The sequence below is a fragment of the Bubalus kerabau genome, chromosome 20 (genome assembly GCF_029407905.1).
Source record: "Bubalus kerabau isolate K-KA32 ecotype Philippines breed swamp buffalo chromosome 20, PCC_UOA_SB_1v2, whole genome shotgun sequence".
Taxonomy (NCBI): Eukaryota; Metazoa; Chordata; class Mammalia; order Artiodactyla; family Bovidae; genus Bubalus; species Bubalus kerabau.
Genome location: NC_073643.1, coordinates 57,143,258 through 57,168,799, shown reverse-complemented (window position 1 = coordinate 57,168,799; position 25,542 = coordinate 57,143,258). Strand labels below are relative to the sequence as shown.

Below are 25,542 nucleotides of genomic sequence, written 5' to 3'. Positions count from 1 at the left end.
TCTTTGAATAGTTTCCTCTGATCAACTCTTATGTTCACTGTTTGCTTTCCAGATGGGTCCAATTGTCTGTAAACTTGTTCACTTTCTTTTACATATTGAGGTCTGGAGTTTTTTAATCTGCAAAGCCACAATTTAGAGTTTTCGGTCCTTGATGAAAATAAACTTTTATTTCCTTGAATACTGTAAACATAATATTTTACACTCTGCATCTGGTAAGTCCAATATCTAGAACTCTGAGTCTATTTCTGTTGTCTGTTGCTTTTGCTGATTCTCACCTATGGTGTCTTCTCTTTTTGGGTGCCTGTTTACCTGTAATTGTGGCCAGGTGTTGCAACTGAAAATTTGCAGAAATAATTGGAGAACTAGAATTATTATGCCTGTCTCTGAGAACATTTCATTGCTTTTGTCTGGTACCTATGGGCATTAGCTAAATGGAAATCATCTTATTCCAAGTAAGCATTATGGTTTCTGGGCTGCTCAAATAACATGAATTGAGCTGCAGTCAATGTGAGAGCTGGTTTGCTACCAGTTCACCCTATCGTTAGACATTTCTTCAGGGAGTCCCAAACCAAAGTAAGGAATATTTCACCAGGTTTCCCCGGTTTCACAGACTCAGACTACAATTTTTATCTCCCTAACTCTGAAAGGACGCCAAAGGTGAGCTCAGACTCGCAACTTCCTTTTTCTGATTAACAAATGCCCACAGGACAGAAGTAGCATCAGGGCTAGGTTCAGTCCTCTTTGTTTACATTCTCTGCCAAATCTTAACTCAAATCCATACAACTTACTAGTTCTTAAATGTTCAACATTAAGTACATTTTTATCCAGCCTCTTTCAGTTCAGTTGCTCAGTCATGTTCGACTCTTTGTGACCCCATGGACTGCATGCAGCACACCAGGCCTCCCTGTCCATCGCCAACTCCCAGACTTTGCTCAGACTTATGTACATTGAGTCAGTGATGCCATCCAACCATCTCATCCTCTCTCGTCCCCTTCTCCCGTCTTCAATCTTTCCCAGCATCAGGGTCTTTTCAAATGAGTCAGTTCTTCACATCAGGTGGCCAAAGCACTGGAGTTTCAGCTTCAGCATCAGTCCTTCCAATGAATATTCAGGGTTGATTTTCTTGAGGATGGACTGGTTGGATCTCCTTGTAGTTCAAGGGACCCGCAAGAGTCTTCTCCAAAGCCACTGTTCAGAAAGCATCAAAATTCTTTGGCGCTCAGCTTTCTTTATAGTCCAATTCTCACATCCATACATGACCACTGGAAAAACCATAGCCTTGACTAGACGGACCTTTGTTGGCAAAGTAATGCCTCTGCTTTTGAATATGCTGTCTAGGTTGGGCAGAGCTTTTCTTCCAAGGAGCAAGCCTCTTAATTTCATGGCTGCAGTCACCATCTACAGTGATTTTGGAGCACAAGAAAAGAAAGTCTGTCACTGTTTCCATTGTTTCCCCATCTATTTGCCATGAAGTGATGGGACCAGATGCCATGATTTTAGTTTTCTGATTGTTGAGTTTTAAGCCAACGTTTTCACTCTCCTCTTTCACTTTCATCAAGAGGTTCTTTAGTTCTTCTTCACTTTCTGCCATAAGGGTGATGTCATCTGCATATCTGAGGTTATTGATATTTCTCCTGGAAATCTTGATTCCAGCTTGTGCTTCTTCCAGCCGAGCATTTCTCATGATGTGCTCTGCATAGAAGTTAAATAAGCAGGGTGACAATACACAGCCTTGACGTACTCCTTCTCCTATTTGGAACCAGTCTGTTGTTCCATGTCCAGTTCTAACTGTTGCTTCCTGACCTGCACACAGATTTCTCAGGAGGCAGGTCAGGTGGTCTGGTATTATCTCTTTAAGAATTTTCCAGGGTTTGTTGTGTTCCACACTAGCCCCTTTAGGTGACTTCAATAAGAGAGATGCTTGAATTACATGCCTGACCACTAACTAAAGTAAAACCTCCTAGCATTCTGTTACATATTATAACCTTGGTACATGTCTTCAGCATTATGCTAGGCTTGAGTATTATGTTAACCAAGAACTTCCAGATATCCAAGCTGGGTTTAGAAAAGGAAGAAGAACTAGAGATCAAATTGTCAACATTTACTGGATTATAGAGAAAGCAAGGGAATTTCAGAAAAACATCTCTCTCTGTTCCACTGACTACGCTCAAGCCTTTGTGTAGAACGTGACAAACTGTGGGAAGCTCTTAGCTCATGGGATTCCAGACCATCTTATCTGTCGCCTGAGAGACCTGTATGTGGGTCAAGAAGCAACAGTTGGAACCCGGTGTGGAACAATTGACTGGTTTATGATCAAGAAAGGAGTACGACGGGGCTGGCTGCTGTCACCCTGTTTGTTGAATTTATATGCTGAGCGCATCATGAAAAATGCTGGGCTGGATGAGTTACAAGTTGGAATCAAGATAGGCAGGAGAACATCAACAACTCAGACATGTGGATGATACCACTCCACTTGCAGAAAGCGAAGAGGAAACTAAAGAGCCTTTTGATGAGAACAAAGGACAGGAGTGAAAGAGCTGGCTTAAGACTAAATATTAAAAAAAACTACAATCATGGCATCCAGCTCTATTATTGCAGGGCAAACAGAAGGAGAAAAGGTGGAAGTAGTGACAGATTTCCTCTTCTTGGGCTCTAAAATCACTGCAGATGGTGACTGCAGCCATGAAGTCAGAAGATGATTGCTTCTTGGCATGAAAGCGGTGACAAACCTAGACAGCGTGTCGAAAAGCAGAGACATTACTCTGCCGACAAAGGTCCGTATACTCAAGGCCATGGTCTTCCCAGTGGTCACGTATGGTTGTGAGAGCTGTAAAGAAGGCAGAATGCCAGAAATTGATGACTTCGAACTGTAGCGCTTGAGAAAACTCCTGAAAGTCCCTTAGATCAAACCAGTCAATCTTAAGGGAGATCAACCCTGAATATTGACTGGAAGGCCTGATGCTGAAGCTGTAGTATTTTAGTCATCTGATGTGAACAGATGACTCTTTGTAAAAGTCCCTGATGCTGGGAAAGACTGAGAGCAGAGCGAGAAGAGGCTGGACGGCATCACTGATGCAATGAACATGAACTTAAGCAAACTCTAGGAGATGGTGAGGGACAGGGAGGCCTGGCATGCTGCAGTCCATGGGGGTTGCAAAGAGTCGGACACGACTGGGCGACTGAACAACAGCAGCAACAGCACGGCCTTTGCTTGACAACACCTGCTCCAAGGTGAAAAGCCCTGTGATATTCTTTGAAGAGGAGTGACAGTTCTTGTTGGTAGCAACCTACCCCTATAATGCAGAGGAACTATGAAGGATGAGATTTCAAGTTAGTTTCCTTCCATCAACAGATGTATGAATAAAGGAAGATGTTTATATGTATTTGTGTGGATACAATGGAATATTACTCAGCCATAAGGAAATGAAATCACGCCATATATAGTTATTAATACACGGTTAGACCTAGAGATTATCATACTAAGTGAAGTAAATCAAAGCAGAAAGACAAATACTATATATCACTAACATGTGGAATCTGAAAAATAGTACAAACGTATTTACAAAACAGGCTCACAGACATGGAAAACAAACATGGCTACCAAAGTGGAAGGTGGGGAGGAATAAACTTGGAGTTTGGGATTAACAGACACAAACCATCAAATATAAAACAGGTAAACAACAAGGACTTACTGTATAGCCCAGGGAACTACACATAGTATAATAATCAATAATGGAAAAGAATTTTTGAAAAGAAGATAGATACAAATAAATGTATTACCAAATCACTGTGCTGCACATCTAAAACTAACACAATATTATAAATCAGCTGTTCTTCCAAAAAAAGTTATAGTTCCTGTAATGTGTTCACTCTATGACCCCGGACAAAGATTTGTCTGCAAAATTGGGTAGGGGAAATAATACTTCCTTACGTATCAGAGTGCTGAGTGAGTGCTTGGTTACTCAGTGATGTCCGAGTCTTTGTGACCCCATAGACTAGAGTCTGTCAGGCCCCTCTGTCCATGGGATTATACAGGTAAGAATACTGGAGTACTGGATATTCCCCACCCAAGGATCAAACTGGTGTCTCCTGTGTCTCCTGCATTGCAGGTGGATTCTTTACCCATTGAGCCATCGGGGAAGGTAGAAGACCAGATCAAAGAACACAAAAGAACTAGAAAAAGCCTGTAAAACTAACTAAAACTACAATTCTCTTCCCTCCTTGCTCTGCCCTACGGATGAACCACTCATGCACGGCCTAGCTAATTCATCACAGCAGGCTAGTGCTTGACTCATAACTCAGGTCAGTCATCACTGGCTGGCAACATTCCGCAAGATGCAGCATTCCAGGCGCCAATCAAGAGCTACCTGTTGTTACACCATCTATATTTTAAAAACTCCTGTATACTGACTGTGCACACATATGACGTACACACACACACTTAAATACTGTAGGTAGATAGTACTTCAGGTACCTTAATTAAAAAATGCCCACTCCAGGTGTGGTTCACATTAGAAAGACTAGCAAATGCCCAACCTTCCGGGTCAGGTTATCATGTCAACTACGGCTGTCTAAACCTACAGGAGAGGGTTCCCAATGAGAATACAGAAGGATAAATGTAACTTCTCTGATCAATAGCATTCAGTACACATAAGGTTGGCTGGAATAGTTGTAGAGGGGCAGTCAGCCTTGTATATATATGTGTGAGTTGTTAAGAATCTGGCAAACCAGGCAACCAAACACTCATGCAGCAGCGCTCTGGGCCTGGTTCTGGACATTTCACAGAGAATCCCATCACCTGACCCGATGGAAAGGTTAGCCATGTCCTGGGATGAGAGTGTGTCTGCATCTGTTTCTTCTGAACTGCTGAGGTGGAACACACAGTGAAAGCAAAAGGCTGGGGCTTCGTCTGTAAGAGGCTGAATGACTAACTTTGTGCCCGCGTGCATGTATGTGTGCTCGGTCGCTCAGTCGTGTCTGACGCTTTGCGACCCCGTGGGCTGTAGCCCGCCAGGCTCCTCTGTCCATGAGATTCTCCAGGTAAGAGTAACAGAGCAGGTTGCTGATTCCCTCTCTAGGGAATCTTCCAACCTAGGGATCGAACCTGGGTCTCCTGCATTGGCAGGTGGATTCTCTACCACTGGAGCCATCAAGGAAGCCCAATGAATGTTCTTATATATGGCAAAAGTTGGTCTGAGACTTGACTTTATTGTTACAGATCAAATGGTAGCATGATATCCTCTAATCGCTGGAAGTTATCGATTTCTACCAGAAAGATTTGCACTGTCAGAAGCAGGGAGACCGTTGGCTCAGTTCACTTTGCAACAATTATTGATGCATCCGATTTTCCAAATGAAGCCTGTTGGAACAGAACCTCAAAGCAGGACCATCACGCTGATCAAGCTGATGCACTAACTTGCCAGCCTGGACACTCTAAGAGAAAAGCTGTTCCTCTTCAGTGGGAAAACCACAGGAAGCTACAGAGACGGCCTTGGGGTGTGGGTTTTTCTGGGCCTGGGAGCCTGCCAAAAATACCATCATTCCATTTCTGGCCCCTAGAACGCAATAATACCCAAGGCTTTTTTTTTTCCCCTTTTTTTGCCTCCAGGAATTCCCCTAAACCACCTGGACGCAGTACTCTGCTCAAAATGATGTCACTTAGACAGTATCTGTATTCACAGGAATACATAGGAAGCAACTCTCGTACTTCCTTAAGTAAATGCAAAACAGACGCATCTGTGCTTTCAAAACAGCACTTGTTTTGGATCCCTAACAGCTGTATGTCCCTTCCCTTCAAATGTTTTTTTAAAAAAATTGAAGCTGAAAATTTACCCAAATAGGAGAGTGAACTATGTTTGCCATGAACAGTTTCTTGAGGAAAACCTCTGAAGCCCTCGCTCCCCTCTCCCAGCCTGCGTGTGGCTGCTGGAGGGAGGCAGCACCAGCCATGGCTCCAGCCCACGCGATATTCCCGACGACGCCTCTGAAGTCACGACCCCGAGAAGCACCTCAGCGTGCTCCTCTGGGTATCAGAATTCCCCTTTAAAAAGACAAGTTCCCCAAGGGTAGTCAAACCAACTGCTTCATCAAGGAGCTTAACCCATCTATTCTTTTTTTTTTTTTTTAATTTTTCTTTTTTTGGCTGCACTGGGTCTTCGTTGCTAGCTTTTATCTAGTTGCAGTGAGTGGGTGCTACTCTCCAGGTGCAGAGCACGGGCTTTTCATTGCTGTGGCCTCCCCTGTGGCAGGGCACAGTCTCTAGGCACAGGGCCTCAGTGGTTGTGGCACATGGTCTCAGTTGCTCCGTGGCACGTGGAGTCTTTCCGGACCAGGGATGGAACCTGTGACCCCTGCACTGGCAGGTGGACTCTGCTGTGCCATGCCACCAGCGCGGTCCCCAATCCACCCTTGAAACTGTTGAAAACATAAAGTGGACTCTTCCCCTCTGCCCCCAGATGAGTACACTGGAATACTCCAAGTGTGAGGTAAGCCTTCCACCTCACTGTCTGAGAGCTGCTTTTAATACAGCAGGTAAATGAACTGGGAGTCCTGGGCTCTCGTGTGACTTCTCTGAGTCCAGTGATCTCTCCACCTGATAGACTGGGAAGCCCCCTTGCTAGCCTCTTCACAGGAAGCCTGAAAGGGAGACTGGGAAGACATCCATCAGGGGATGCCAAGGAGGGTGGAAATGCCGCCGCCCAGGCAGCTGATGCACTCAGCTCCCGTTGCACTGGCCTCCAACCCACTCACAGCTCCAGGAAGAGGCAGGAGACGGGCCTGTGAGCAGCAGTGAGGGGCAGGGATGAGAACCCACAGACAGGGCCTGGTGCTGGCACAGAGCTGACCTCCAGACCCTCCAGGCCTTGCCTCTAAGAGCACAGCGAGACGCAGAGTTCAGGGGGAAAACAGGCAGAAGCCTTTCCCCAAGGTTCGCATCAGCTCCTCTCAAGCTGTGGGCCCAACCCTGGCCACATATACCTGCAGAGATCTCCAGGAAATGAGAAGATTCACCCCTGCCCCGAGTGCACAATCCTGGGAATGTTAAACCTCATTTCATTTTGGTTAATAAATGGAGCCCTGGGTGGATAGCCTACTGGAAAAGAAAAGAGAAAAGGAAAGAAAAAGACAATCTAACAGCCTGCATGTTTAATATTTGCTGACCTCCTAATTTTTTTTACAAATTTTTACAAAAATTGCTCTTTTTTTTTTTTTTTTCAATTCATCTCGGTTTTCTTTTTGTCAACTTCTGAAGGTGGAAAGTTTGTTATGTCTGTAAATTACAAAGTGAGCGCATTTTTAAAGGACAATGAGAATGGTACCTGATCTCCGCTTGCACAAAGGAGCAATCAAAAAACATTTACAGAAGGACGTGCCTGGTGGTCCAGTGGTTAAGAATCCGCCTTGCAATGCAGGGGACGTGGGTTCGATCCCTGGTCTGGGAACTGAGATCCCACAGGCCTTGGGGCAGCTAAGCTCGCACACGGCAACTACTGAGGCTGCCATACAACTCGAGAGCCCATGAACCGCAGTGCAACATCCTGCATGTCACAACTAAGACCCGACACAGGCAAATAAGTAGGAAAACTAAAGCGGGGGGATGCGGGGGGGAGACATGTACAGAGCGGTGCTGCATCCAGACACTTGGCATACCTGCTTCTCTTTAATCCTCACTGCCACCAAGGAAGAACCATAGGTCTTCTCCCCCTGAGGAAACTGAGCCACAGAGACTTCCAGACACTTGCCACAGGTCACGTGGCTACTAGGTGGCACTGTCTTGAGAGCCAGTGCTCGTTTCTAGTGCACGAACCCTGTCCAAGTGGCCTGTTGCCTTTCTGCCAGGCCTGTATACCTGGAGTTCCCTGGGACAGGAACTCACACGCGTTCAGACCTGCAAGCTGTCTGAAGCCTCTGCCATTCTTTAAACATCACTGACTCAATGGACATGAGTTTGAGCAAACTCTGGGAGATGGCGAAGGTCAGGGAAGCCTAGCATGCTGCAGTCCACGGGGGTCACAGAGAGTTGGATACGACTGAGCGACTGAACAACATCAACAAAAACTTGAAACATTTTTTTTTTTCAAATGGCTCATTCCCTTTATTCACGACACACAGCTTCAAGCTGCTTTTGGCCTTTTCCAAAAAATCAAACCCACCCTCAAAGGTCAAGAATTTGCCACTGCTGAGGCTATGAGGAGAAAAATATTGTGAGATCTGAAGCAATTTCCCAAGAAGAACTTGTCAACTGTTTTGAGTTACCACAGCAAAGCTGAAACAAGTACACACACCCCCTGTGCTGCACCCTCTCCCCACCTGCCCCCAGGGGTCCCTGAAACAGCCCATTTCTGGGGACTTTCAGTCCTTTTGCAGAGAGCATGATAGGGTGACGCGGGTCTCGTCTTTCAGGTATTAAGTAAGTGCCTATTGGAATATTCTCAATAATAGGGAGCAGTGAGTGATTAGGCAAAGAACACCAGATGTTGTGAAATAAAACTCATATTCCTTCAGCAGAGCCAAGTGGCACGCGTGTGTTTTTGTTCTCTTACTTATGGCAACCCACTCCCGTATTCTTGCCTGGAGAATTTCATGGACGGAAGAGCCTGGTGGGCTACAGTCCATGGGGTCGCAAAGAGTCAGACCCGACTAAGCAACTAACACACACACTTATATATACTGATCTACCAGGAAACCATTTTGCTGTCATTTATTTTTTAGTTTTTAAATCCACTTGCATTGTGATTGAAGTCAAGTTCGTCAGGTCAGACTGAACTAACAGAAAATCTGGATGTGGGCAGAGTGGCAAGCCCACGGCTGGTTTTCTGCTCAGGCTTCCTTCTCAAAGAAAGAGCAACATGGAGTTGATGTTCATGCTCAGGACAGGTGAGGGGTCTTTAATGCGACGGTGCATCACTGCCACTCACTTCAAACCCCTAGTTTTGCCATCATCTCCCTTCGGGGTCCTTCAGGTAAATGTTGACATAAAACGAAAGGGAAATGTGAAGTTCAACCTGGAGCTGGGGGAAAACCCACATTCTCTCTCCCGCCTTTGCAAACAACACGAAAATGTACTTCTGCCTGGAATTCCATTTGAAGCTGGAGTGCCAGTAAAGGTCTTAAAAATATCCATGTGCTTCAGTGACTCAAGTCAACTGCCAAGACACCTAGGCTGCCTGGAGTTCTGACTGCGGGCTGACATTCACCACGGCCGGCAAAGCCGTCCTCGGGGGGAATGACCGCGTGTCCCAGCGATGCTGCTTTCCATACGATGCTGCCCGGCGTCTGCTCACTCAGTGTCAAGACAATTCTTATAATGTAACAAACTCTGCCATGTCTGCTCTCCCACCGACTGTTCACCTTTGGCACGCCTGCAGCCCTTCCAGGACCACAGAGCGGATATCTCCCCAGTTTTAGTCTGACAGCTATAAATTTAAGATGTCTAACTTCAGTGTGTGCTTTAGCCAGCCCTTAAGATAACTCCAGGAAACAGGAACATGCAGTGTTTTCTTCCGTGTTAAGAAAAATAAAAAACCTTAATAAAACTTTTATGCTAGAAGAATTACTGAGAACTAGGAAAGGCCAGACACTGTAAAATTTCTCACTATGATCACATACGATGTGATGTAAACAAGTTATAACAACAGTAACTTCGGGAATAGGACGTTCTCAAATGGTTCTTTCACATTTTCTAGGGCAAGAAAGGCTGCAGTGATAAGTACTTTTAGAAATACCTGGACAGGATATCGGAAGACCTTTCAGAAAATAATAAAATGGAGACTTTTAAGAATCCTGCAGGAGAGCAAGCAAAAGCCTGCAAAGAGCTCACTGCCAGAATGCGTCCTTTCAGAAAATGTTAAGTCATCTTTGATGAATCCCAAAGGCTCTTTGGTTTAATATACTTTGGAAATGGTCTTCCAACACAATAACAAATCATCGAAAGCATCGACTCAAGTGAATGAGGCAGTAAAAGCTGGGAAGCGGCTCAGCTGAACCAATACCCAGAGCATTGGGATGTACCGTTTGATTCCAATTACCACGTACAGCCTCATGATAGATTGTGCCCACGAACTGGCAGCCAGAGGGTGTCTGCCCCCACACCTCAGCTCCCTGCCCGACTCAGCCCTGGGGGCACAGCCCACCTTCCCGTCCCTCCCTGTCGTGCTGCTTGTTTATTCAACTACAAAGCACTCATTCATTTCTCTCACCATTCAAAGCGTATTTCATCAGTTCCTACTACTTCCTATGAAATGGCTATCCCTTCCAAGCTTAGGAACATCTCTTGGGAAAACACGTTTAAATAAGTTGATACGCCTGACGCACAGAATTGTGTGGTGTCATTTTCCTACCTCGTCCAGAAAGATACCATCAGAAACTTCACAGGCTATCTTCTTGACCTCTGTATCATCCCAAAACGTTTCATGAAACAAAAGCTCCCAACATTTGTTGAATAATGGTTGTGAAAATAAACACCCAAATATATATTTACATGAGTTTAAGTACTCAATTTAGACAGTTTAATATATATATATAATTTTATTTCCAGCTTTCCTGATGGTTCAGACAGTAAAGCGTCTGCCTACAATGCGGGAGACCCGGGTTGACTCCCTGGGTCAGGAAGATCTCCTGGAGAAGGTAATGGCAACCCACTCCAGTATTCTTGCCTGGAAAATCCCATGGATGGAGGAACCTGGTAGGCTACAGTCCGTGGCATTGCAAAGAGTCGGACACGACCGAGCGACTTCACTTCCGCTTTCTTTTATTCCAACTGTGTCTGTACAATATAAGCATGAATGTCCATAAATGGTTTCCCAATTCAAGCTGATGGTGTCCTTATGTCTTGGAGTGGGAACCTATCCGTTCTCCAGCGGATCTTCCCAACCCAGGAATCAAACTGGGGTCTCCAGCATTGCAGGCGATTCTTTACCAGCTGAGCTACTAGTGAAGCCCTCTTATTTTAAAAAACAGCAGTTACTCCCATGTTCTTCCCTCCCCCGCTTACAAAGGTATGAGGGGTAGAGGGAGGAGGGGAGACGATGAATGTGTTACAGAAACAAGAAGGAACACGAGCAGCTGGCAGCTGGGGCTCTTTGCCCATCAGAAAACAAACCCATGGGCCACTGGAGTAGTGGCAACGAACTCCTAGAACCGAGCAGGGTCAGGGTCTCCTCCCTCCCCCACCTGGATGTAGCTCAGCCTAAAGAAAGTAGCTGACCAAGTGAGGCCACAATCTCCAAGCCGTGGAACAAAACTCAGTGGTAGAGCAGCCCAGGCGTCTCCCTTTACTACAGCTGAGGGAAAGGACTCCCCAGAGAGAGGGGGCTACTTTCCCAAGCCGCACAGAGAGCTCATGGTGGGGCTGGGGCTGGCAACACCCACACCCTGCAGTGTCTCGTCAGGAGAATGGGAATGTCATCCCAACCCCCTGCCCACCCCCAAAACCCAAAGAAACCTCAGAGCAGGGATGCCTTCCGAGGATCCACAGGCATACTTGAGGGACTTCACAAAGCCAATGAAATCGTCTACCAAATTGTGTGTGGCTTCCATGTCTCACGGGAGCAGGGTTTATACTGCCTTCATCAGTCTGAAGGAGGCCCAGAACCACGTATCAATAGCTGGGGAAGGCAGAAAGGCTAAAAGCAAATGAGATTAATTCCAGACTGAAAGGAACCCAGATTTTCAGTAACATGAAAACTACACTTGAGCTAGGCAGCCCCTGGAACCTTCTAAGGAGAACACAGCCCTAAGTTTTCTGGTCTGGTTGTTAAAAGAAATACTGTGAGGAAAAAAAAAAAAAGTGTTTGGACAGGCAAGGCGGGTCTTTGACCTTAAGTGACAGGGAAAGCAGTAAGCACTGATTGGGTGGTCTCAGAAGACCACGGGTTAGATGTAACCAGCAAGGCTGAGTTCTCTGGAATCACAGGGGAGGTTTTGGCATCAACAGTCGTCAGGGACCACGATGGAAGGTTTCTGCGGCCTCTCAAAGCCAAGGCAGCCTGCACTTTCAACCAGGGCTTTCACTGTACCTGCTGGGCAACAGCTAGCCCAGGAGGGGAGCCACAACCCGGGGAGACCTAGCGCAATCACAGCGGTCTGTGTTTTCCTCTTGTTTCTGATGTCGACATCAGTCCCAGGAGCGGGCAGAGGCCTTGCTACTTGGTCACAGGGAACTGGATACACGTCAGCCATTGCGATTTCCCTGGGAGACAGAAAATATTTTCCCCGCTCTATGGATGAGGAAATTGAAGCAAAGGGAGAACCGTCCAAGGCTTTTCAAGGAGGTGAAGAGCCAAGAGCTCTGAGGTTAGAGGCCTGCAGCTAAAACACTCCATACTGGCTCGGGCTGGATGTTTCGCCTCCTTTTGGGATCTGAGCAGTTCTGGGGGGTTGGGGAAACCCTAGTTGCTAAGGACAAGATGTGGGATACAGTTTTACACAACGCGGCCATACATATGGAATCTATCACACATTAAAACAGAAGACTCGGGGCCTCGCTGGGTAAATGAGATAGAAAAAGGGAACCTGGGGGTTACTCATCATTTTCCAAATCAGAGATTTATGTCCCTTTTGGAAAGGAGGAAGGAAAACCTGGCTGCAGCCCAGTTGTGAGTAGTAGTTGCCACTGAGAGGCTGCATGCAAAAATTCCTGGCCTGCGTTGTGGAGAGCTCTTCCGATTGGGCTCCTGCCAGTTCTTGTAAGTGGTTAAGATTTAAAACCCTGTATCAGATCAGAGAGGCCGAGAGTGTGCTTGGTGCAGCAGCACAAACTCCTCTCTCGAAAGCTGATATCAGGCTCATAACAGCAGTGCTCAGAGAGAAAAATTGCCTGCGCATACCCATAAAACACAGGCTTTCCTGATGGCTCAGACCGTTCAAGAATCTGCCGGCAATGCAGAAGACCTGGCTTCCATCCCTGGGTTGCGAAGATCTCCTGGAGAAGGGAATGACTACCCACTTCGATATTCTTGCCTGGGAAATCTCATGGACTGAGGAGCCTGGTGGGCTACAGTTCTCAGGGTTGCAAAGAGTTGGACACGATTGAGCAACTAACACTTTCACTTCAGTCTAAAATATAGGTGATTTTTAAGTCCAGAAGGGCAGACATCAACACCTGACAATGATCTGTATGGCTAGGATATAGTGAATTACTTCTTTATCCTTAAATATACTTGTTGATTTTTCTGCAATGAAAACACATTGCTTGGGGACTAAAGAAAAAAGCAGGGAAAGGAAATGTAAAAGCTAGCAACGTCGAGGGTCAACAGGAAGCCAGAGCTTATCTCATCCGACTGACTCATGTAACCGAAGAAAGGGAAGCGGGCAGAGTGGGGAGCACCATGAAAACCCCCGCCTGTCTTCCTGGGCCCCTACCCCCATGCCGGGGCTGCAGCGGCTGGACTCCTCAGGCTAGGAAACCCCCTAAGCCCAGTGCTAGGTGAGAAAGAGCCTCAAGGGCCAGAGGAAATACAGCCAGATTCCACCCAGGAACCACCGAGATGGAAACAACTCACCAAGACAAGGGGAATGAGGGAATGAGGTGTGCCACTCCCCAGAACGCCTTCAGAAACGTGTTATGTTCTCTTGCCCCGGCTGTTGCCTGTATGATTCCCCGGGCCTGGAATATCTCCCCCGTGTCCTCTCTCCCATGGATCTCTACACATTCCTCCTTATCCTTTAACGTCAGCTTAGAAGCTGCTGAGAGGCCTTCCCGGGTCTTCCCCATTTACAAAGCTAAATGGTACCAGGACACCCCCACTAGAGGATATCCTGCAACTTGCACGGCATGGCAAAACACGAAAACAAGAGGCTATGCCTTGACTCTGGAGCACATCACAGTGTTAGGGAGATTAGTATTGGTTTATAGGTCTCCCTCACTCTTGGCTCAGTCAGTAAAGAATATGCCTGCAACGCAGGAGACCTGAGTTCGACCCCTGGGTTAGGAAGATTCCCCTGGAGAAGGAAATGGCAACCCTCTCCAGTATTCTTGCTTGGAGAATCCCATGGACAGAGGAGCCTGGTGGGCTACAGTCCATGGAGTCACAAGAATCGGATGCAACTTAGTGACTAAACTGCTCTCTTGTTAGTGTTCTCTGAAGGCAGTGGCTGTTTTAATCATCTCTGCATCTCTGGCACACAGCAGGGACTCACATGTCCGCTGAGTAAACGAACATCTGCTGACAGACAGTGAGAGTCCCATTTCTCCTTCCAAACCTAGCCTTTGTCTTTTTGTCCCAACAGCGCATTAGCAGAACTTTTAGGAAACAGGTTGCTCTGGGGTAGAGGTTTTTCTTAAAAGATTTTTAAATACTTGAGTTTGATGTTGACGTTTCATACTTCTTCAATTAACAAAGAAAAAAGAAGTGAGAGAAGAAAGGTAGGATTATACAATATCAAAAGAAAAATGACAGCCGGGCTCTGCCGAAGGCAATGAAAGCACAGTTGACCGTATGATGATGCCAGAGCTGACATTCACTCTTCTTCGACCAGCCTTTGTCCTCAAGACGCACACATACAGGTGCACATACAAAGCTAATAACAGTCACTTTGGGAAGTTTACTCATAGCCCATCAACAGAAGAGCCCATCATACTGAAAACACCAGAATGAGTATAGTATTAGGGTTGCTAATGGCTAATTAAAATCTGAAGATCAGGTTTCTGGGCACATCTTGCTACATCTGGGCACTAGGCAGTCCCAGATGGTATGAGAGCTGAGTTTGGGGCCTGCTTCCTCATAACAGGCTGTCCCTGCAACATTGCCAAGGTGCGGAGTGACGGAATCGTGCAACCACGGCAAGAGTTCCCTGCCTGCAGTCTCCTCAGGCATGGCCCTGTTCCTGACTTGGAAGGTCCGAAGGAAGGTTCCAGTCAACTGCTGGGTCCCAGAAACAAGGCTACGGTTCCATCAGCACCAGAGGGGACCTAGTTTTAATCCTTGGGAAAGAGAATGGTCACAATACTCAGCATATTGCTCCCCTCCCCCAAGACTGTCTCTGAAGGGGCACAAGGAAACTTTCCGGGGTAAGGGATACACTCTGTGCCTTGACTGAAATGTACGTTACATGGGTGTATGTGTTTGCCCAAAGTATAGAATTAAGTCTCTTGAGATTTCTGCATTTTGATCTATGCAAACTATACCTAGAAAATAAGAACCGTGCACAATGATCAAATTCCAGGTGGTAGGCTTACTATCTGCAATGGGATGGACTAGCAATTTTGGAACTACTTTCTGTGTAGTTCAGTGAATCAGCCAGTGTAATGGGAGCCAGGTTTCTTACCGTGGGGGAAGGTAGTTACTAACACAGAAAGGGGGACATTCTCACTACCAAAGGGGGGTAACTTCATCATGTGCCTCCTGACATGAGGACACACCATGTCAAAAATTCATAACTTGAATTTTCTTCTCTCTCTGCCAAAAATTCATAACTTGAATCTAGTCATAAGGAAACAGCAGACAGATCCAAATAGAGGGAAATTCTACAAGATAACTGGCACAATGTCAAAGTGTTCAAGTTAAGGAAAGATGAAGAAAAGCTAAGGAACTTTTCCAGACTGAGGGAAGCCAGACAGACATGACAACTAAACGCCTGATCCTCCTGACTCGGATTCTGGTCTGGAGAAAATGCTGATGAAGGACACTACTGGTACAAATAACAACCCCTGAAACGCAGGCTGTGCGTCAGGTAACAGTATTATGCAAACATTTACCAGCCTGCATTTGATCAGTGCATTCTGCTTAGGTAAGACAGGAATCTTTTTCTGAGGAAACATACACTGATGTATTTAGCTGTAAACAATCACAATGTCTCCAACTCATTCCCAGAGTTTCAAGAAAAAGAGGAGGAAGATTTCCCTGGTGGTCCAGTGGTTAAGAATCCACCTGCCGATGCAGGGGACACAGGCTCAATCCCTGATCCGGGCACTAAGATCCCACATGTCACAGGTCAACTAACCCCATGAGCCACAACTGCTGAGCCCACGCACCCTGGAGCCCAAGCTCTGCAACCAGGGAAGCCACCACAATGAGAAGCCCTGCGTTGAAGAGTAGTCCCTGCTCGCTGCAACTAGAGAAAGCCGGAGCACAGCAACGAAGACCCAGCATGGTAAAAAAACAAAAAAGAAAGAAAGAAAAAGAGGAGAGGGAGGGAGGGAGAAGATCACATATACACAAATGCAGAAAAATATAAACAACGGGGAGATCTGGGTAAAGCAGTTCCTTGTACTATTCCCACAGCTTGACTGCAAGTTAAAAATCATATCAAAGCAGAAAGGTACCCCTCCAAATACCCTAACTTCCCCCAAATTATCTAGGTGAAAAATCTAAAGACAACAGATTAATTCAAAGTATGATGAGAAATCCTTTCAAGAATATTGGTTTCAAAATTATACTTTTCCCTCTGGTAGCAATTCCACAAAACTATTTGGCTCTGAAAACCTTAAAAAAAGAAAGAAAAGAAAGACACAAACCTTGAAATAGGGTTTTTTAAATTCCAGTGACAGATACTATCTATCATTTTAGAAAGTCTTACAAGGCAATGCACAGAAATCAGAATGAAAGCGACTCCTCACTGCCCTCCTCCCTTCAGATCCTCCAATATTTTTTCTGGAAGATGGAATAATTCACCTGGCTGCACGCCAAGCTGAAATCAACTAGGGTAAGGAACAATGTGAGTGTAGATGATCTGGCTTCCCTGACACCTAAGTAGGGAACTGTACTCTTCCCCAGCTCAGGCCTTATAAAAAGCCTATGTTTTATTTACATAAATAAGGTAATGAAGGCATTATTACTCAGCACAGTTTATTCTACCTCTCCAATCTGTCTGTTTTTATGGTTAAATCAAGACACAAGAATGGCCTTGTGTGTGTGTGTGTGCGCGCGCGCTCAGTCGTGTCTGACTCTTTGCAACCCCATGGACTGCAGCCCTGGACCAGGCTCCTCGGTCCATGGAATTTTCCAGGCAAGAACCCTGGAGCAGGTTGCCATTCTTCCCGATCCAGGGATCAAACCCACATGTCATGTGTTGGCAGGCAGATTCTTTACCACTGCGCCACCTGGGAAGCCCATTCTATTTAGTACTTTGCTTTTTAAAATCATAATAGTACTTCATGGAAGTAATATCAAGACACAAGTATGGCCTTAGTCCTATGGGGGGTGGGGAGGAGGGGGGAAGCAAAAATACTGAAAAGTACCAAAGGAAAAAATTACTTCATGGATGTCAAAGGAGAAATTTTTAAAAGTCATTTTTAGCCCCAAAGAATGTTTGAAACAAAAACAACTATGATATGACTCAGTATAAAAAAAAAAATCATGCTAATATGCATTAAGAAAAATTCATACACACAGAGATGAAAATGTAACTGCATCTGTCATTTCAAAGTATTAATGCTGGGTCTGCAGATAATAGAGAATGACATTCTCCTAAGCAAATGAGTAAGGTAGCCAAGTAAGTAAATGCTGGGATTCTACTGTAAGGAAATACATGCAGCCATGAAGCAACCTTTTCAGCAGAAAAGAAATGTGATACCCGGACCACATGAAAAGTGATCGCTCCGGGAACAGCACAGCTGTTAAAACCCAAGGCAGTTTGTATTCAGTCGTCCAGCGTGTTTATGTAAAGCAGGACTCTCAGAATGACCACTAAGAGGAAATACTTTGCTAACAAAAAAATACTATCTACACTTAATTCAAGGCTCAGAATAAGCGTGAAAGAAAAATGCAAAGCTATGCACTTTCAAAGAATATGAGGGACCGCAGCTAGTGGATATGCTTGTGATCCTTTTATAAACAGTATCTCTGGGGCTAATTTAATTAGAAATAGAACAAGGAGAAAAAAAAAAATGAGTGCTTGCATTTCACTTAGAGAACCTAATTATCTTCACCTCATTTGACTAACTAGACCTAGATAAAGCCACAGAGAAGTCTCTGACACTTGTGTCAAACAATTTCAGTATGAAAATGAATACTGCCAAGTTATTTTGAGACCAATTAGCTCAGACACTCAAAGGGAAAAAAAAAAAAAAAGGTACTGTGCTGAAGAGCACATAATCCTAAAACCTGCATTTCTGAGGACGAAAGTGCACGCAGGCAGACATCCTTGAGGCCTTGGCTCAGGCACAGAGGTATCAGACGCCCTAGAGAACCCACGGAAAGTATGAGCTCGTGGATAACCACCTACAAATGGTAACGTTTAACTCTCAACATGGACACTTGGGATGCAGAGTGATAAAACCAGAGCTCAGTCTACTTTTGAAGAAGAAAGAAAGAAAAAATTACTCGAAGTTTTTGAGCATCTAAAAATAATCAAATTTATCAACACTGTTGGTCAAATCTGAGTTAACTTTTTAGAGAAACCGGTCAAGATGGTGCTTCTCCTAAGATGAGACCTAAGTAAAATTTTCAAAGACAGCTTGTCATCTCAGAGTACAGAGACTTTACTCAGAATTCAGTCCTGTTCAGACTGATGTAGGCTACACAGCAAAGAAGTCCCAAATTATAACTGAGAGGCTGGAGTCTGGGATTAATGACCCCAATGCCTAACACTTGAACATGGAAGTCTTACCAAGAATCTTGAGTTTTAAAAGCCAGGTCAAATCACTGGGCGTTAGAAGGCTTAGAGAGCTTTCCAAAAGGAAGTCAGCTAGAACACACAGTGTATGTGTAAAAATAACTCAGACTATCTCAAGGCCTATTAAAGACAAATGAGATGCCATCACGGTAGGTTTGAGATACATCGGCCGGTTCCCGTTACAATGGGGGACACATGAGCTGTGTTTTTAGAGCCTCTGGAAAGATCAAAGCTGAATGGGCCCTTTTATTGGCTCCCCGTCCAGTCCCCTAATCTCTGTTTACTTTTTCTTTGTCATTATGTGGAACTCCAAAAGACACACCATCAGGACCGCCTGGTCTCCCTCATCCTCTGAGCAACACTTAAAAGACTGCTCTGTGATGGTCTGTGCGAGCTAGGAGCCCTCGGGGGAGGAACAAAAACGAGAAAAGTTCAAATTCGAGCCCAAATCAGCCTGCTTGCTGCAAGGACTGACACAGAGCTGAAATGATCTAATTCAGTCTCTCTCACTATACTACAAACCAAACTTTCTCAGGCTGGTTTCCCTGTGAGAATGAACACAGATAAATGAAACCATAACCCCTTCTGGTTTGGTTTTTTTTTTTCCAGACCCTCGCCCTCCCCAACGAAAAGCCCTCGGCTGGTTTCGGGGCCTCTGGCTAGGAAGGCTGACCGGGCTCATATTAAAAAACAAGTCCCGCCAATGCAGAATGACTTACTTTGGAAGAACAAGCCGTGCATTTGTCAAAGGCCAGGCTGACAGGAAGGACGTTATCAAACCGTGACAGAAATCCTCGTATCTAGAAACAAACAAACAAAAATTCACGTCAAGCCCCAAACGACACAGCTGTGAAGGACATGTGTAGTTTCTGGCAAGAAGTGGGGAACAATTAATCTGTGCTCTTCACACAGGTTATGAACAGGTTACTAACGAAAATGGAGCTCAATGTACTTTAGTATCTGTGCTAAATAAATCAGTTTTGAAGAACTATATTAGGTCCTTTATTCCATTAAGAACTGGCACAAGCTTTGCACATATCCGAGACCTAAATACAAACTGACTCCAAAACATAAAAAGCAAGCTGAAAAATCTATTGTGTTAATAAATGTCTTCAAATATATAATCAGCCAACTAGTTTATTATGGCAGTTCTCACATATGTTACAGTGAATGTAGGATAAATGTGCACTTTTAGGATATGGCATTGGATGGGGCCTCACAAGGTAAGAAGGTCTGTGAACAACAGAAGGTAGAAATGGTCCTAAATGTTTATTGAGTTACTTGCCTGACTTGGAACCCACAGAAATAAAATGCAAACATTACTAAAAGTATGGGAAAACAGCGCCACCCTGAGGATAAAATTCTGAACTACATCTGATTTCCACTTACAGGGTATCAGCCTGGGACAGAGGATGAGATGGTTGGATGGCATCACTGACTCAATGGACATGAGTCTGAGCAAGCTCCAGGAGTTGGTGACAGACAGGGAAGCCTGGCATGCTGCAGTCCATGGGGTCACAATGAGTCGGACACAACTAAGCGACTGAACTAAGCCTGGGAAATCCCATGGACAGAGGAGCCTGAGGGCTACACAGTACATGGCGTCACAAAGAGTCGGACACAACTTAGTGATAGATTTTCACTTTCAGCTATAATCACTAGATAGCAAATAGAGGGGGAAGTGACAGATCTCGGGTTCCAAAATCACTGTGGATGGTGACTGCAGCCATGAAATTAAAAGATGCTTTCTCCTTGGAAAGAAAAGCAATATAAACCTAGACAGTGTATTGAAAAGCAGAGACATCACTTTGCTGACAAAGGTCTACTGTAAAGTCAAAGCTACGGTTTTTCCAGAAGTCATGTACAGATGTGAGAGCTGGACCAGAAAGAAAGCTGAGCACTGTAGAATTGATGCTTTCGAATTTAGGTGCTGGAGAGCAAACCAGTTTGATCAAACCAGGTCAAACGAGCTGCAAGGAGATCAAACCAGTCAATTCTAAACGAAATCAACCCTGACTCTTCACTGGAAGGACTGATGCTGAAGCTCCAATACTTTGGCCACCCGATGCGAAGTGCCAACTCATTGGAAAAGACCCTGAAGCTGGGAAAGACTGAAGGCAAAAGGAGAAAGGGGTGGCAGAGGATAAGATGGTTAGATAGCATCACTGGCTCAGTGGACTTGAATTTGGGCAAACTCCGGGAGACAGTGGAAGACAGAGGAGCTAGGCTGCAGCCGATGGGGTCGAAAAGAGTGGGACACGACTTAGTGACTATACAACAATAAGATATAGTCAGGTTTCACAAACTATGATTCAGGTAATTTATTCAGATATTATACCTCCAGAACTACACTTATACCAAAAGAAGAGTTTAAACTTTATCATTTGTTATCGCTGTTCAGTTGCTCAGTCACGTCAGTCTCTTTGCAACCCCATGGACTGCAGCACACCAGGCTTCCCTGTCCTTTATATTTATCATATTATTAAAAATACATCTGATGAAATCTCTCAAGACTCCAGAGGACTCAACATTTATAAGAAGCCAAACAACACGAATCTTGTTCCCAGTTAATTTATTTGATCTTGATGACTGTCCCGTTGATTCAACTCTGGCTGAGGAGGGTGAACAATGTTGGCTCAGGCAAGCAGAGTGACTGCGCTAAGATTCAGAAGTGGGTCCCCAACTCCAAACCTGCCTGGGCTCCCCCGTCCCTCCCTCTCAGGACGGCACAGCTTGCATCTTCCATATGAGGGCTCACCACACATCTGACAGCCTCACTGGAGCACAGCGCAACCACCAACGCCCCCGCCATCCCACCCCTAGTTCTTGCTGCCTTGAGCCGCCCTAGCAATTCTCTGCTATCCGCCCCCCCCCCCAAAAAAACCCCAACAAAACCTGGCCAACTTTTTATGGAGACAGACCTCCTTCACAGCGTGGATTAACTCCACTGCAACCACCAGTCTAGCTGCATTTGCACTTATCAAGGGAAAATCTCACCTTAAAGGAAATGCCCACAGCAATCTTTTAAATGTCGTCATATATATGTGATGAGATCTCAGTGTAAAGCAAGATCGAAAGCGTGGTTGGTAGAAATGATAAATTCGACAGCTGGGATAAGTAGTTGGCCTCGCGGTGAACCTTTGAAAATGGGACAGTCGTGAGTTTCCTGTGTCTTGGGAAGGTGGTGACCATTTCCTAGGCCAGTTACTTGAGGCCCAAACAGGGCCCTGAGTCTGCTCTCGGCTTAACCAAAACCGGAGACGGCAAACCAGCAGCAAAGACTTTACCGCAGACCGCAAACGGACATGTGGACGTCCTCGTGAGATCTTGAAGTGACAGGACTGAAAAAAATTCTCAGAGCGAGTCTCCTCATATCTCACTGGCTTTCACATTAAATTTACCTAGAAAAACATTCATCGTATGTAGCCTATTTTCCATGAAAATATTCACTGCCATGGCCTATATGTCAATGGTTCCATATACGCTTCATGAAAAGGTTTCCTGTCTTTTCTTTCATATAGCTAAGATCAGACTTCATGTTGTGCAAAGGAATAGTGGTAATTTGTGAGACGACTGGAGGTGTGGAGATAAAGGCCATGGGAAGGGAGAGAGTAGAACCAATTAGGAGCAGAAAGGGAGAAAAAAGGAGAGGAAGGAAGGAGAGAGAAAATGTCAACAAAAAGCATAGATGGCCAGCGACAGAAAGGAGCCATGGTGAACGGAGCGCCTGCGCAGGGGTCCCCACACCATTGTTTAGCACCCAGACAGCTCTCTACCAGGGAGCTGTGACTCACTTTCCCAGGAAACGAAGCAGAACAATATCTGTGTGTGAGGCCTTGCAAATTGCCTATGCTGGTATCAGAAAGCTCAGAACTCCAAACTAATTGCAGTTTTAGGAAATGTAAGAGACGAAAGCCTCTTCTCACACCGGCTGTGATAGACTCCTAACAGGGCCCTCAACAGGAGCGTGAGCTCCCAACACTCTGGGGTGGCCTGAGTCTTCTAAGACTCAGCTCTGAGGTGTGCCACTTTCTCTCCGCTTCCTGTGCGTGCTCAGTTGCTCAGTTGTGTCCCACTCTTCTGTGACCCCATGGACTGTAGCCCGCCAGGCTCCTCTGTCCATGGGATTTCCCAGGCAAGAATACTGGAGTGGGTTGCCATTTCCTTCTTCAAGGGATTTTCCAGACCCAGGGTTCAAACCCACTTCTCTTCCATTTCCTACATTGGCAGGTGGATTCCTTACCACTGGCGCTACCTGGGAAGCCCCATCAGCTTCCTGTGAAGTCGCTCAGTCATGTCCAACTCTTTGCAACCCCACGGACTGTAGCCTACCAAGCTCCTCCGTCCATAGGATTTTCCAGGCAAGAGTACTGGAGTGGGTTGCCATTTCCTTCTCCAGGGAATCTTCCCGACCCAGGGATTGAACCCCGGTCTTCCACGTTGCAGGCAGACACTTTACCATCTAAGCCACCAGGGAAGCCCCATCAGGCCTAGGGTGACCAAATACAGCAGAGAATTTCTCATGCTGGCACTTACGGGCCCCCTATCTGGGCCCATCCTGCCTTTCTGATTATGCCTTGCATTCAATCTTTTCACAGGCTTCATATATATAGCTACTAAGCTCAAAGCCAACTCCCCCCAGACTATCTGCCATTGCTGGCCTTTGTTGTTCGTTCACTCAGTCATGTTCAACTCTTTACAACCCCGTGGACTGCAGCACGCCAGGCTTCCCTGTCCTTCATTATCTCCGGGAGCTTGCTCAAACTCATGTCCCTTGAGTCAGTGATGCCATGCAACCATCTCATCCTTTGCTGTCCCCTTCTCCTCCTGCCTTCAATCTTTCCCAGCATCAGGGTCTTTTTCCAATGAGTCGTCTCTTCACATCAGGTAGCCAAAGCATTGGAGCTTCAGCCTCAGCATCAGTCCCTCCAACGGATATATTCAGGATTGATTTCCTTTAGGATTGATTGCTGGCCTTACCTCATGCCAAACTGTGACTCACAAGCTCTCCCTTTTGCAAGCAGCTATATATCCAAATCTCTAGCTTCCTTAAAAGCCACTCAAGCTCAAACACATCCCTTTCATAAATCCTAAAAAGCAGAGACACTACTTTGCCAACAAAGGTCCGTCTCATCGAGGCTATGGTTTTTCCAGTGGTCATGTATGGATGTGCGAGTTGGACTATAAAGAAAGCTGAGCGCCGAAGAATTGATGCTTTTGAACTGTGGTGTTGGAGAAGACTCTTGAGAGTCCCTTGGACTGCAAGGAGACCCAACCAGTCCATCCTAGAGGAGATCAGTCCTCAGTGTTCATTGCAAGGACTGACGTTGAAGCTGAAACTCCAATACTTTGGCCACCTGATTCGAAGAGCTGACTCATTTGAAAAGACCCTGATGCTAGGAAAGGCTGAAGGCAGGAGGGGGAGAAGGGGATGACAGAGAATGAGATGGTTGGATGGCATCACCGACTCAATGGAGATGAGCTTGCATAAACTCCAGGAGTTGGTGACAGGGAGGCCTGTCGTGCTGTTGTCCGTGGGGTTGCAAAGAGTCAGACACAACTGAGCAACTGAACTGAACCCACCACTTGACTTAGGGATCATGCTTTCATTACATGAAATTCTTTTGGGTATTTATCACCAAAATACCTTGTGCAATAGTTATTTCTTTAAAAAAATAACATGGGTATTGAGATTAACATTCATGTACCATAAACTTCATCTTTTTAGAGTATACGATTCAGTGGCTTTTAGAATATTCATCGAATTTCGTAACCATCAGCAATATCCAACTTCAGAACATTTTCATCACCCTCAAAAGAAACTTGGAACCCATAAGAAATTAGCCCCCATTCTCCACTTTTCCCAGGTGCTGGCAACAACTAATCTACTTTCTGGGCTTCCCTGGTGGCCCAGGCCCATCCTGCCTTTCTGATTATGTCTTGCATTCAATCTTTTCACAGGCTTTGTATATACAGCTACTAAGCTCAAACCCAACTTTCCCCCCAATCTGCCATTGCTGGCCTTTGTTGTTCAGTCTATTTTCTATTTCTAGAAAACAGAAATCTACTTTCTATTTCTACTGATTTGGCTAATTTGCCTATTGACTATAAATGGAATCATACATGATTGGCTTCACTTGGCATATTGTGTCGTGTGTCTGTACGTCATTCCCATTGCTAAATACTATTCAGTTACATGGATACACCATATTTTGTCTGTCCTTTCATAAGCTGAAGAACATTTCTGCTGGGTATAAACGAGTGGAATCAATGAATCACAAGGTAAGTAAAATACACATTTAACAGTTTCAGGACCCAAGTGACTGCACCATATTTCTTTTCTGCAACAGGGTTATTTTTCCACCTTTGTCTTTTGAGAATAGCCATTATTCTCATGAATGTGAAGTGGTATCTCACTGTGCTTTTGATTTGTATCTAATAACTAGTAGTATTGAGCATTCGTTTCATGTGCTTCTTGACCATTTATATTATCTTTCTTTGGAGAAATATCGATTCAAATTCTTAGCCAAATTTTATTAGAATTTCTTTGATGTGGACCATTTTTAAAGTCTTTGTTGAATTTGCTACAACATTAATTCTGCTTTATGTTTTGGGTCTTTTCACTGCAAGGAACTGTGAGGTCTTAGCTCCCTGACCAGGGATCAACCCTCACCACCCCCTCCACACACACACATTGGAAGGCGAAATCTTAACCATTGGACCTCCAGGGAATTCCTGTTGGCAAAAAAAAAAAGAAAATTTAAATACTCCCTTTTTTGGCTGCGTTGGGTCTTAGCTGCTGCATGTGCGATCTTCACTGCACTGGGGCGTGGGGGCTTCAGTTGTGGCACGTGCACTCTCTAGTGGTGCAGCACGGGCTCAGGACTGAGGCACACGGTTTCAGATGCTCTGCCGTATGCGGACCCCAGCTCCCCAGTCCTGGACAGAAGCCGAGACTCCTGCATTGCAAGGCAGATTCTTAACCAC

General features: G+C 45.4%; 1 protein-coding gene across 9 annotated transcripts in view; it reads right to left on the bottom strand.

The window, feature by feature from the left end:
* ATG7 (autophagy related 7) overlaps positions 1 to 25,542 on the bottom strand; it is a 273,321-nt gene that overhangs the window by 150,443 nt on the left and 97,336 nt on the right. For 7 of the 9 annotated variants that reach the window (XR_008705982.1, XR_008705983.1, XM_055557371.1 and 4 more), the window contains one exon: positions 19,275 to 19,355. Coding sequence is in view for 7 of the 9 variants with exons in the window: in XM_055557371.1 (XP_055413346.1) it covers positions 19,275 to 19,355 (81 nt within the window). In the remaining 2 variants the exon portion in view is untranslated. Of the gene's footprint in view, positions 1 to 12,033; positions 12,191 to 19,274; positions 19,356 to 24,656; positions 25,291 to 25,542 lie in introns of those variants that run through there. The other 2 variants (XM_055557374.1, XM_055557373.1) reach the window with 2 other exon arrangements.